The sequence below is a fragment of the Coregonus clupeaformis genome, chromosome 19 (genome assembly GCF_020615455.1).
Source record: "Coregonus clupeaformis isolate EN_2021a chromosome 19, ASM2061545v1, whole genome shotgun sequence".
NCBI lineage: Eukaryota > Metazoa > Chordata > Actinopteri > Salmoniformes > Salmonidae > Coregonus > Coregonus clupeaformis.
The window spans coordinates 32019208-32033391 of record NC_059210.1 but is presented as its reverse complement, the minus strand read 5'-3'; the positions used below and the strand labels follow the sequence as shown (position 1 = coordinate 32033391).

Below are 14184 nucleotides of genomic sequence, written 5' to 3'. Positions count from 1 at the left end.
CTACGAAGAGCTTATTTTTTGGATCTGTGAGTTAACAACGTTGAGGTGATGATGAGTCATTTAAGAAGATGATCCCATTATTTCACAATGATTATGTTATGGTTCGTGCTATGCGGGATCCTTGAGATGTCCCTACCCTAAACCCTAACCTTACCACAACCCTTACCTAACCATTTTACATTCCAACTTCAATGGGGTAGGGACGGCCCAAGGATTCCAGAAAGCAAGGACCCTTATGGGGATAGCAAGGACCATTATGTTATTAATCCTACGTGTATTAATATGGTTGTCAACAACAGCACCCATTTATTCCAACCTTTAATCTGTTGCTTAGTAACATTTTGACATGTCAGCGGCAGTGCATGCCATTGCTGAAGCCTGAAGTTAAACTTTCCTATGCAGTTTTGTTGAAGAGCCTTGCATTGTGGCAAGAGAGTATAACTGAACAAGGGAAGATATTCTGTTTTCTCTTTGCGTTTCAGAAGACATAGGCCTGGTTCAATCTTCTCTTTACCAGAGGGACCATTTTCCAGAGAATCACACCAAGTTTGTTTGATAGTTGGAAGTAGGGGGTATCCAGTTTGTTAGTCTACCCAGCAGCAGCCTCCCTCTGGTTGCAAACACAGTTTCATCCTAAGAACTGCAAACTAAAACATGCTTTGAAACACTAGATCACTCTAAACTCTAATATATTGTTTGCATTACTTTACATCTATTAATTGTGTTACAGCAGCATTATGAAAGTTTGTTTTCATACAGGTACCTGTCTGAAATGATCTTATGACTGTGGTAGCTACTCTAAAGTAAACAATTAAATGACAAATACTATCTACCACCGTAATAGCTCCAGAAGTGTTATACTGTAATCCAATATCCAGTAACAAAAAAGCATCTGGATAGTTACAATCCAAACATAAATACCTTATTCATGTACAGTCTATACTGAATATATTAAAGGTGCAAATAGATTGGTCAGTGTGACTGATTTATAATGCATTCATTTACTGTTATTATTGGTATTCTCATGTCTAGTATGACATTTGTGAGGCAAAGTAAAGCTGATATTTTACCTACAGCCTTGCTATTGGTTTTGTTGAGTTAATGCATTCAACCACATTGATAGGCACTGCAGAAGAAAAAAAGGCTTTGGGGTGTTCAAGCAATGTGTGTGATGAAAAGGGACATATGCATGGGGTTAGTGGACATGTGGGTTAATTGATCTTGAGCAGCCAAGATGAGCTATAGCCTACTTAATGCATGTTTGAGGTGGTCTCACTTCTATTGCAGGAAAATAGCCCAAATGTTCTACAAACAGATCTCTGGGCGAGACTGTTAAAGAGCTGTCCATGGTTCTGATTAGATACAAAAGGCGCATTCTGTACTTCTACCTCAGTTTTAAAGTATGGAATTGAGTATGGAATAGAGATGATAAAGTATTATTAGTCAGATGGTGCCTCACACTTTAAAGTTAGTTGTTTCCTTTATGGAAACACATCGTATTTTTACAGGTAGTCATTTGAATTAACAGCCCAATACAGTGGCTTCTTTCACCTCATAAAGGATACATTTAAGGTATGTGGGATAATTCAACCGCCATAATATTTCATTTTCTCTCGCCATAATTGTTGCGATATTATTCGCTAAACCTACAGGTGATGCAGTGTTTGTGCGTTTTTGCAATACACATAGGTAGTCTAGTCATACTCATATTCAATTGGGGTTATAGGCAACCAGAATAGACATAATGTTAATAGTTCCCAGTAAATGATTGTCACACTCTCCTTCTGTATGCCTCCTGGAAATATTAGCTGCCAGTGCGGTTATTCGATGAGTTGCCTCTGCAAGCACAGCACGACTAGTTCTGTCACAGCCATGTGAGTTTAGTGTCGCGATTCGCATTTTCATTTTGGAGGGCTTCAGGGAGCACCCGACCAACCCCTCGGAGCACAAATACAAATCCGTATCTTTGCATGTCAGTCCTCGTTATCAACTATTTTCAACCGTTTGCCACGCGTTGTCTGGAGTGCCCGGTGACTTTTTTGGCGTTTTTGAATTACCGGTGACTGTATAAAAGTGGTCTCGGGACTGTCACATAGCCTAGGCTATCATAGGAGGCACATTTGGTCTGTCATGCAATGGAGGCTCAGAGTTTTACCCTGTATTTACTTACCATCGTCTGCTTGTTCCACGGTAGGCTACCTTGTGCATGTGTTATCATAATGTTATTATAGTGAGATTTTGAAACCTTGCGTTAGGTGTTCATTGTCAATTACTGAGAGGGCTAGTTTTCATTCGGTTATGTGAGAAAATTAGAAGTGTTGCTACTTCTGACATTGTTTTATTAGCCTATATCGAAATAGATTTACGGTATCTTCGGTGTCCCAGTGTTGGGCCAACCATTATTCGGCCATTAACAGCATCAAGGACAAGGTCCCTCACCTGTGTTCACTTTCTCCATGAAACCCTGCGCCTTGCAGCGTTGCCATGTTAGAAATGAGAAATTCCTCATTAATGCGGCTTGCGAAGCAAGAGTCCCCACTTTAAATTTCCGACATACATAGGTATTATTATTCTTTAGCACACTACTCCTCTTACACGTTTAAGCTAAAAACGCTGTTCAAACTTTAAAACGTGCAGACTGGTCTGGATTGAGTTGCTTGCATCAAACTTTTTGGATATCTTTTATACTTTTTAAACTATTAAGCTTTGTTGTCCTCCACAAACTTTCATGGAATTTCCAGCAGCATTCTAAAGGGCCCATGGTGACGTCATGACTCCCAACATTATATTATATTCACTGTAAACAATGTAACCTTTGACACAAATTAGCTACTTTGACCACTTTTCCAAAAACGTACACAAAAAGTGTACTTCTCTGCTATTCAAATCTGAAATCGGAATTAAAATATATTCTACCAATCTAATAATATAGCTGTTTTAGTAACCGCATTAACAAATTATTTTCAAACTTTTTACAAATAACTGACATTTTGACCACTTTCCCAGCACTTTAGACAAAAACGTAGATGGTTTGACATCTTTGCTATTTACATCTGGAATCAGAACAGAATTATCTTCTACCAATCAAAAGTTACAGCTGTTTGTCAGAGTGACGAAAAGTAGCTAGCTAACGCCAGCTAACCGCTCTCTCATGTCTCGTCATTGAGCAGCCCAAATGGAGCTGGTGCTATGGATACTCACACACGCAGAGAAGCACATAGGGCAGCGTAGGGAGTGAGGGACAAACGGAGACAATCCGCTACTAATGCAGGAAGTTACTGGATTTGTAATTTTGGGTTGAGCAATAGTAGGGTAGGGTAGGGTAGGGCCTGAACATCGCTGACATGGGTAGGGCTCGCGCTCAAATATTATACCTTTCTGCTTTTCTTTTCTTTCAAACTTCTTACCAGTTTCCCGACAGGTTAGACAGAAACTTAGAGGGTATGACTTCTTCCTCTGCTTCACTGCTATTCAAGCTGCAATGGTGATCACTGTTAGCCTAAATAGTTTATTTATTAGATAGAACTACAGCTAGTTATAGTAGGTCTACATACAAACCTATTCTTCTACATCGTGTTTCAACTACCACAAATATTATTTTAAAGAGCTGTCATCACTAGATGCACCATCATATTTCTCTCCCCAAATAATACCCTAAAATGTTCTAATTCCTTATGAGTTCCTCCCTTCCACCACAACAGCAAGTCTTAAAATTCAGAAAGCAAAAAAAAAAGTTGCAGAACCGTTATTTATTTTTTCTTGTTTCAACAAGGACTACAGTTTTTTTGACGGACCACAACAACCAGAAACAGGATGTTAGGAAAGCTTGAATGAATTAATGTATTTGCAGCAGGGAAAATGACAGGGCATCTGACTTCACCTGAGTAAAACGTTTTAAACTTCATCCGCTACCACAAAAATACTTTAAAAGGTCCAATGCAGCTGTTTTGATCCTATTTCTGGTTAACAATGAAGTACCTTTCTGTGATTATTTACAATCAAAATGGTCAAAAATAAACAAAAATAGCTTCTAAGCAAGAATTTTGCTAGGACTGGGACTCTGGGAGTGTTCTGAGTAGGGAGGGGAAAACTGAAAACTTTTTCAGGCCTTTCTTAATGGCCTGTTAACCAATTTACCGCCTGATGATGTCACCAGGCAAGCCAAGACTCCATCCTACCAAAACAGGTAGAAATTTCAAGTGGTCTTTTGTAAATGTAAAATGTCTTTTCACACAGCTCTAACACTAAAATGGCATTCACATCATTTTCACAATGTCACAGTATTATTCCAACCTCATAGTGTGGAAGTATATACACAATATATACAAAAGTATGTGGACATTCAAATTAGTGAATTCGGCTATTTTAGCCACATCCGTTGCTGACAGGTGTATAAAATCGAGCACACAGCCATGCAATCTCCATATACAAACATTGGCAGTGGAATGGCCTTACTGAAGAGCTCAGTGACTCTCAACGTGGCACTGTCATAGGATGCCACCTTTCCAACAAGTCAGTTGGTCAAATTTCTGCCCTGCTAGAGCTGCCCGGTCAACTGTAAGTGCTGTTATTGTGAAGTGGAAACGTCAAGGAGAACAACGGCTCAGCCGCGAAGTGGTAGGCCACACAAGCTCACAGAACTGGATGGCCGAGTGCAGAAGCACGTAGCGCGTACAAATCGGCTGTCCTCAGTTGCAACACTCACTACTGAGTTCCAAACTGCCTCTGGAAAACGTCAGCACAAGAACTGTTCGTCGGGAGCTTCATCGTCGGTAGCTTCATGAAATGAGTTTCCATGGCCGAGCAGCCGCACACAAGCCTAAGATCACCATACACAATGCTCACCGCCATTGGACTCTGGAGCAGTGGGAACGCGTTCTGTGGAGTGATAAATCAGTCTGACGGACAAATCTGGGTTTGGCGGATGCCAGGATAACGCTACCTGCCCGAATGCATAGTGCCAACTGTAAAGTTTTTGGAGGAGGAATAATGGTCTGGGGCTGTTTTTCATGGTTCGGGCTAGGCCCCTTAGTTCCAGTGAAGGGAAATCTTAACGCTACAGCATACAATGACATTCTAGATGATTCTGTGCTTCCAACTTTGTGGCAACAGTTTGGGGAAGGCCCTTTCCTGTTTCAGCATGACAACGCCCCTGTGCAAAAAGTGAGGTCCATACAGAAATGGTTTGTCGAGATCGGTGTGGAAGAATTTGACTGGCCTGCACAGAGCCCTGACCTCAACCCCATCGAACACCTTTGGGATTAATTGGTATGCCAACTGCGAGCCAGGCCTATTCGCCCAACATCAGTGCCTGACCTCACTAATGCTCTTGTGGCTGAATGGAAGCAAGTCCCCACATGAATGTTCCAACATCCAGTGGAAAGCCTTCCCAGAAGAGTGGAGGCTGTTACAGCAGCAAAGGGGGGACCAACTCCATATTAGTGCCCATAATTTTGGAATGAGATGTTGACCAGCAGGTGTCCACATACTTTTGGTCATGTTGTGTATCAGCAGGTACAATTTACGCCTCTTAGAGCAAATGAGTGGAAACTGAAAGGTGCAGATCTTCTGCTCACCAATGAAGTGGAAAACTTCCTTTCAATGGTAAATGACGAGGAGAGTATTTTGACTATTTTGGTCTTTTTTTCCCAGCCTGATCTCATAGACTAGACGTAACATAGTAAAAGTAAATTCGGGACACTCACATTTAGGTAATATGTTATGTTTGGTATGGTTATACAAGACAGAAGGTTACTTAAGGCAAGGAGGGGTGGATAGGTGGGCGTATAACGCGAATGACTAGCAACCCAAAGTTTGCGTGTGTGGATCTCATCATGGACAACTTAAGCATTTTAGCTAATTAGCAACTTTCTATTTACTTGCTACTTTGCAACTACTTAGCATGTTAGCTAACCCTAACCTTAACCCTTTTAGCTAACCCTTCCCCTAACCTTAACCCTTTTAGCTAACCCTTCCCCTAACCTTAACCCTTTAACCTAATTCCTAACCCTAACCCCTAGCCTAGCTATCTTTAGCCAGCTAGCTAACGTTAGCGTTAGCCACCTAGCTAATGTTAGCCACAACAAATTGGGATTTGTAACATATATGTTTTGTAAATACACAACATATTGTAAGCTTAGCAAATTCGTAACATATTGTACATTTTGCAAATTTGTAACATATCATACGAATTGTAATGTGTAACATATCATACGAAATGGATGATGGACATCCACAAATGAATACATACCATACTAAATGGAGTGTGTCAAATGTACCTACAGAATAATACGAAATGTTCTGAGACCAGGTAATTTTTCCGGACTGCAGTACCTTGCCATTTGAGCTGTCTTCTCTACAATGTAAGGAGGAGAGACAGACTGATGTGTCTCCAGATACGTGACGCAGATGAGACCGGATGGGGTTCAAGACCAATAACAGACAATAGAGATGATTTTGTTTGTCTTGTTTGTAGTTGTATAACTTTGTATGAAATTGCACATCAGTATCAAATTCCAAAATGTTTGCTGTATCTTAAAGCCTTGAATTTACTGAATGTGTGAAAAATGGACACTACAAAAATAAATGCTCTCTGTTATACTGTTTTATAAAGTTCTTCGGAGTTGGAATCTTATCAGATCTCTGTCCCACTGGGCACAGACGTCAGGTCAATGTCTAGTTTTGATTTACATTTGGTTGAGCTTTTATTCCTTTTTCCAGACCGTAACATACAAAAAGCAAAAAAAAATGTAAGCGTTGCAAACTGTGGGTGATGGGATGTCAGTGTCTTTGACGCGTGTGTGTGTGTGTGTGCGGCCATGAATGGCCCCTAGTGTCTCTACAGGGACAGCACCAGCGCAGACTGTACAAGGACCTGATGCGAAACTACAACCCTCTGGAGCGTCCCGTGTTCAATGACTCCCACTCGCTCACCGTACACTTCAGCTTCAGCCTCATGCAGATCATGGATGTGGTGAGTCTGATGAGCCACCTGTCAACACACACACACACACACTGTAAGCACGCACTGCAAGAAACACTGACAACATCACCGTAACACAGTGATGGATATATCAGATCTCCCCTCCGTGGCACCAGAGCTGATGTCAAACACACACACATACACACTCGCCCTGTGATAGGATGTGTGAGCCCCATTAACACGGCTCCCTGTGCGGCTGTGTTTCCCGGTCGGTGCTCAGCTCACCCACAGTGCTGCTGAGAGAGGCAGCAGGTCCTTTTCCCCCCTGTGTGTCTGATGCACTCCCCCCTGCCAGGGCACTGCCAGCAGGGGAGCTGAAACAACATATGGTAGCCCTCATCTCTCCACCATTACACCCAGAATCTGACAACACTATGGTCCCTGGGCCCACAGAATACTACTGTTTTTCAAAGTATGTACAGGTATGTGATTGTGGAGATAAGAAAGAGGAAAGTGAGGATGTGTTACAAAGTAGCAGTAGTTCAGGGATTTGAATCCACCCAGTCACAAGCAAACTGTCTTGGCCAAAATCATACTGTTGTGTCAGAAACAGCCTCCCTGCGTAAAATTTATATCAAACTGGTGCTATGGAACTGTCTGTGCGTACTGTAGATCTATAATCTAGATGGGAGGAAAGCACAGGCAGAGAACAGTATACATATGCTGAAATTATCACTTACCATACTATCAGAGATGGAATTGTAAGGGAGCGTGTTTCCCATGTGAAAATCACAGGCAGAGCGTTTTGACAAATATGACATTAGTGAGTGATTTAAAAAAATCTTATTCCACCCTTTCATGCATACTGTACACTACGACACTACTCTTGCTGCTTCTTTCCTAATAGCACTGTAAGTCCTGTAAAGGCCAAATTGTGTACAGGTTTTTGTTCCAACCCATCTCTAATACACAGTTTTAAGTGATAATCTACTTCAAATACCACAATTAGTTGAATCAGGTGTGTTTGTACTGGGCTGGAACAAAAGTCTGCACCTAATTAACAGCGGTTAATGTAATAACACCGGCTATTACATTAAACTTTGTAACAGGGGCCCTCGAGAACAGTTGCCTATCCCTGGTAAATAGCTACACTGAATATTTCATTGTCATTCTTTGTTTCATTCTTTGTTTCACCATTTCTACTCTCAGCTGTTGGTGGAGATTGTGTTTTGGGGGACCCCAGCTGTGTGCTGCATTGGGATTAAATGAAACCCTATTTCGTGCAGTGGGAGCCCTGCTGGATTGGGAAACATTAGCCACAATTCACTACACATGCCTGCTCCCATTTACTGCTAGCTAATCACATTTTAGGGTAAAGAGCACATTGCATCCATGATTATACAATATTACAAGGATGATTTAAGATGACGTAAATCATAAAAAATATATTATGAGGAAAAAACCCTGTAAGTAGACAAATATACTTTGAAAAGTTCAAAAAATAAGTTGTCATCAAATTAGTCAGTGAGTCCGTGAGCATGAGGGTCATGTTTGCAGCTACTGTAATTGGCCAGTGACCATTTATGGAGCCACACAGGTGAGCCTTCCTGGAACTCCATTGCCAACAGCTGGGGTCTGTGGCGACTGCAGCGTTTGCCCATAAACAGGAAACAAACATCCACTGGTACAAGTTGAAGTATGCCGCATTACCCACCATCCAGCACCCACAGACCAATAACCTTACCACTGTTTAACAACATTACTTAAGGTCTTTTCACCTCAACCATTGCTTTGGAGCAGCTTGTGTCTTTTAATAGAAATGCTTGGCTGGAGTTGTTATGCAAATGCAGTAGCTCCATGTTTTGCTACCTGCTTGTGAGAAGATTTAAAATGCAGGACATTTATCAAAGTGATGTTATTCATAGTCATTTGCCCTTTATCGGCAAGCGGCCATATCTAAGACAAATTACAGCTAGCGAAAAGTCCTGTTCCAGCAAGACTTTTATTAAGTGTGGCAGGTGGAGCGACAAATTAGAATATTTTCTAGCATTGGTTGGTGACAGACATTGATTGTGTTTGTATGTTTACAGGATGAGAAGAACCAGGTCCTGACAACCAACATCTGGTTACAGCTGGTGAGTTCTTTCATCATTCGAACCTTGAATCTAAGAGTATGTGGCATGTGAAGATATGAGTCAAAACAGATATCAAGACACTTGTCCCCATCACCCCCCTTTCCTTCTCCCGGGAGAGTGTCTTTGTGATCATCAATCCTTCTTTAATCCAGTCAGACATTTAGGCCCACCTGTATATTAATGAACTCTACTAATGCTCCTCAATTACCAAGCAACAGTAAATGTGCAGAAATATAGAGAACGTCCTTAGCAGATCTACTACGCCTAACAAGCTTGATGGATGTGTCTGTCAGCTCTGCCCTTTATCCCAAAAACTCCCCCTCCCCCCATCCCATCCCCCTCATCCTTGACAAACCGCCCCTCAGCTCCATCCCCAACCCTCACTGGGATAGAGGAGTGCCACTACATTAAGAAAATGTAGCCGTGCTCTCACAGACCATTGCAGATGGGCTGGCGAGGGCCAAAGGGACAGCGTCTAGATGGACTCAGAAGAAAACTGTGAATTAAATGTCCATAATAAGTGTAAGCCTTTAGCCAAATTATTTTGTCCTTTTTTTCAACTTGGCTCCCAAAGGATCTAAATGAATTGGCTTCTCCCAACCCTAGTATTTTACCTAGATAAATAGCTGTCGGAGAAAAAACTAAAAACTTGCTCAACAGCGAAAAAGGATGTGCAATGGTCGCTCTGCTTCTACTAATACTGCATTTCCCTTTTAGACACTCCACGTGGAGTTGAAAGGTTCTGTCAGGCTTGTCTGTCAATATGGTGTCAGTTTGAATATGTTTTTGAAGTAAGTCATCAATAACCTTCCCTTTGTTTTTTACTGAATGGTGTCACACACACACATTATTATATGTTTTACTAACAAGCACCTTTATTCTAAATAAAGTATGACAATAATAACAGTAAAGCCATGAATACAAATACTGTAAGTTAACAAGTTGTTTATTTTTTTTATTTTTTGGGGGGGGGGTAATTCTTAAACCCATTTCATACAGCTGCTCAATTTTAATTAGCTTTCTTATCAGTAGTAGGAAATCCCAGAATTCTCACGGTCTTTCGAAAGTTGTGTTTAAAATTTGGAGAAGCAACTAATCCCTTCCTAACCTCTCACACTCTTCATCCAGTGAGAAAGGTTATTTTATCCCCTCAGGCTCAGCCATACATTTCTCCAGCCCATTCTTTTTGTTAAATTGCCTCCAGTGCGAAGTAGTCTTTTAGCTTAATTAGATTTTAAGGGCTCGATGAATTACCTCGCTCCCTCTCTCAATGTTTTGGAAAGCGATCCGCCTAGGCTTTGGTGCTGGAAGTCTGTATTGTGAGGGGAGAGATGTCGCTATGCCCGAGCTGTTGGTAGTTTTCAAATGTCAACATCCGTTACCGCAGCTCTTTAAAGGTTTCATGCTGGCAGAGGGAATGATTGAACTTGCATAAATAGCCCACAAGAGAAAAACATGATCTACAGCGTGTATTCCCATCCCCAGCAGAAGCCTCCTCTCGGGTAATTTAGTGTGCATATTTACTGCGCGCCATATTTCTGACAGCATAAAATTAATTCACATGTGGGAATTAAGGAACACTTTTGAGTGAACAGAGATTATTCACTCAGAGGTATTCACTTAGATTTGTTGGATTCCACTCCCCATACACAATTCTCCTGAAGCTGGTTAGCCACAGTGATAAAACAATGCCTTCTGCCACAGGATAAGCCCATTTATATGACCCACTTATGAAGGTAATTATGTAAGTTGAGATAATGATTAGAGAAAGAGAGAGCGAGTCAGTGAGCCTCCAACGAAACTGAGAGATGCTCGCCAGAGTGGGGTTGTGGTGTGCTGCTCAAAAAATGGCCAGAGTTATAGGCTTGTCTTCTGTGTGAGGTCATTCGGTAGAAATACGAGGTCTGGGCAGACCGCTCAAGTCTAATAATACACCTTACCGTGCCTGACCAGCCTTCAGAGTGCAAAGATATTTGACATGGATGTTTCACAGTCATTGGGTATTTGTACTTTTCTGTATGCCTCTCTCTGTTCATTAGCTAGATAACCTTATACAGTTACCCTGTGGGCAGATAATTAGGTCCAGATATACTGAGCATTTGTATCAAGTTCACAGTTCAAACCTGTAGAATGTAGAACATAAATGTCAAATAAAAGTCACAAGAAGGAATAACACAGCATGAAGACATCATTTCAGCTGTCTGTATATCAGACAATATACCACGGGTATGATGCAAAAATACTTGTTTACTGTTCTATTTATGTTGGTAACCAGCTTATTATAATAATAAGGCACGTCGGGGGCTTGCGGTACATGGCCAATATACCACAGCTAAGGGCTGTATCCAGGCACTCCGCTTCTGAACTTATTGCTTAATTGAACCGTATTGCTTAATTGAACCTTATTGCTTAATTGAACCCTATTGCACCTGGTGCAAATTATTATGTAGTTAACCTGGACCATGTCTTACAACACTTGTGTCAATCTCTACAATGGGTAAATAACATACTTGATTATAACATATTAGTGTTAAGTCTTATTATGAACTTCCCCCAGAGTGTTTGCTAACCTATCTATGTGGTCTCCTAGTACTGGACTGACTACTACCTGCAGTGGAACACCACAGACTACCCTGGAGTTACCAATGTCAGGTTCCCTGACACCCAGATATGGAGACCTGACATTCTGCTCTACAACAGGTACGTAATTCTACTCATACATCATGGTCCTATATTGGGGGATTCATTCAGTGTGTAGGCTAGCTAGCCAGTAACATTTACTGTTATAAGTTGGATGTAAGAGAAGGTGAACCATCATCCATTTGATGCACTTATGTGTGGTGTTGTTTTTAGTCATTCGATGCCATTCACAATTACTATTCAGCGAACTGAATGTGTTGTATCTTATATCAGAGCCATAATATGTTAAGTACATCAAAAATAGTAAAAATAGCTAATTTGCCTGTCATGATTTATTTTTCTTTGTTAAAAACATCAATGTGATGAGAGTGCCTACGCTAGCAGCCGAGGCTAGTCGGGATATGCTTCCTTATGCTGAGCAATTGTTGTGGAGAGCGTTAGGAACGGAACAAAGCTCCATTTGCATTTAGAGAAGGAGGCCTGATCAAAGATGAGCTCCAACAACTTGTCCAATGTATTGATGTCAGTAGTGTAACGAGCGGGGGCGATAGTAGACGCAGAGAATATCGAGGTCCTGAAGAAGGTAGAGACGTTGTAGAGGAACTTTTTAATTAGCACACAATGTTCTACTAAATTGTTCTTCTGTGGAGATGATCAAAGTCATATTTTGCAGATCAGATACAGGCGACAGGTTTATTTGAGAGATATTTAAGTAAATAGAAAAGATGGATAGTTGATGTCTGAGTCAGATGCTGGTAGGCTTATCTTTTTAATGAAGGGTTGCTTTCATCTGTATTGCTGTGACTGTATCTTGCAGTTCTACGGCTAGCAGGAGTAACATGGATTTATGTTGGAGAGAAGCACAGACTGATACATTATCGGAGTGGGGGCACTGTGCAGCTCTTTTTTTGTTTGTGTGTGTGTCTGTCATTGCCATTTCTTAGTTCTGTGCAGCAGCTGAGCCTGCTGAATCTGCACGTGCTCCACTCTGCTCATTCACATTCTTATGCAACCTCTTCACTGATGTGTGTGTGCGTGTGTGTGTGTGTGTGCGTGCGTGCGTGTGTGTGTGCGTGCATGTGTACGGTGTAGCGTGTGTACACTGTGTTAGTCTATGCCAGGGTTCCCCAACTGCCGGCCCTCAGGAGATTTTATTTGTCCCCCAATGTTTTCTATTGCTGGACATAAAATACTAAAAACACCATCAAATCAGCTCCATGTAAACTCAGCAAAAAAAGAAACGTCCCTTTTTCAGGACCCTGTCTTTCAAAGAGAATTAGTAAAAATCCAAATAACTTCACAGATCTTCATTGTAAAGGGTTTAAACACTGTTTCCCATGCTTGTTCAATGAACCATAAACAATTAATGAACATGCACCTGTGGAACGGTCGTTAAGATACTAACAGTTTACAGACGGTAGGCAATTAAGGTCACAGTTATGAAAACTTAGGACACTAAAGAGGCCTTTCTACTGACTCTGAAAAACACCAAACGACAGATGCCCAGGGTCCCTGCTCATCTGTGTGAACGTGCCTTAGGCATGCTGCAAGGAGGCATGAGGACTGCAGATGTGGCCAGGGCAATAAATTGCAATGTCCGTACTGTGAGACGCCTAAGACAGCGCTACCGGGAGACAGGACAGACAGCTGATTGTCCTCGCACTGGCAGACCACGTGTAACAACACCTGCACGGGATCGGTACATCCGAACATCACACCTGCGGGACAGGTACCGGATGGCAACAACAACTGCCCGAGTTACACCAGGAACGCACAATCCCTCCATCAGTGCTCAGACTTTCCGCAATAGGCTGAGAGAGGCTGGACTGAGGGCTTGTAGGCCTGTTGTAAGGCAGGTCCTCACCAGACATCACCGGCAACAACGTCGCCTATGGGCACAACCCACTGTCGCTGGACCAGACAGGATTGGCAAAAAGTGCTCTTCACCTGACGAGTCGCGGTTTTGTCTCACCAGAGGTGATGGTCGGATTCGCGTTTATCGTCGAAGGAATGCGCGTTACACCGAGGCCTGTACTCTGGAGCGGGATCGATTTGGAAGTGGAGGGTCCGTCATGGTCTGGGGCGGTGTGTCACAGCATCATCGGACTGAGCTTGCTGTGCGTTACAGGGAAGACATCCTCCTCCCTCATGTGGTACCCTTCCTGCAGGCTCATCCTGACATGACCCTCCAGCATGACAATGCCACCAGCCATACTGCTCGTTCTGTGCGTGATTTCCTGCAAGACAGGAATGTCAGTGTTCTACCATGGCCAGCGAAGAGCCCGGATCTCAATCCCATTGAGCACATCTGGGACCTGTTGGATCGGAGGGTGAGGGTTAGGGCCATTCCCACCAGAAATGTCAGGGAAATTGCAGGTGCCTTGGTGGAAGAGTAGGGTAACATCTCACAGCAAGAACTGGCAAATCTGGTGCAGTCCATGAGGAGGAGATGCACTGCAGTACTTAATGCAGCTGGTGGCCACACCA

At 42.3% G+C, this 14184-nt stretch overlaps 1 protein-coding gene across 1 annotated transcript in view; it reads left to right on the top strand.

The window, feature by feature from the left end:
• Positions 1–1842: 1842 nt before the first annotated feature.
• Positions 1843–14184, top strand: part of LOC121531393 (neuronal acetylcholine receptor subunit alpha-7-like) — a 28878-nt gene continuing 16536 nt past the window's right edge. The window contains exons 1-4 of the mRNA XM_045205153.1: positions 1843–2190; positions 6834–6973; positions 9013–9057; positions 11648–11757. Coding sequence (XP_045061088.1) covers positions 2136–2190; positions 6834–6973; positions 9013–9057; positions 11648–11757 — 350 coding nt within the window. The 5' untranslated portion in view covers positions 1843–2135. The remainder of the gene's footprint in view (positions 2191–6833; positions 6974–9012; positions 9058–11647; positions 11758–14184) is intronic.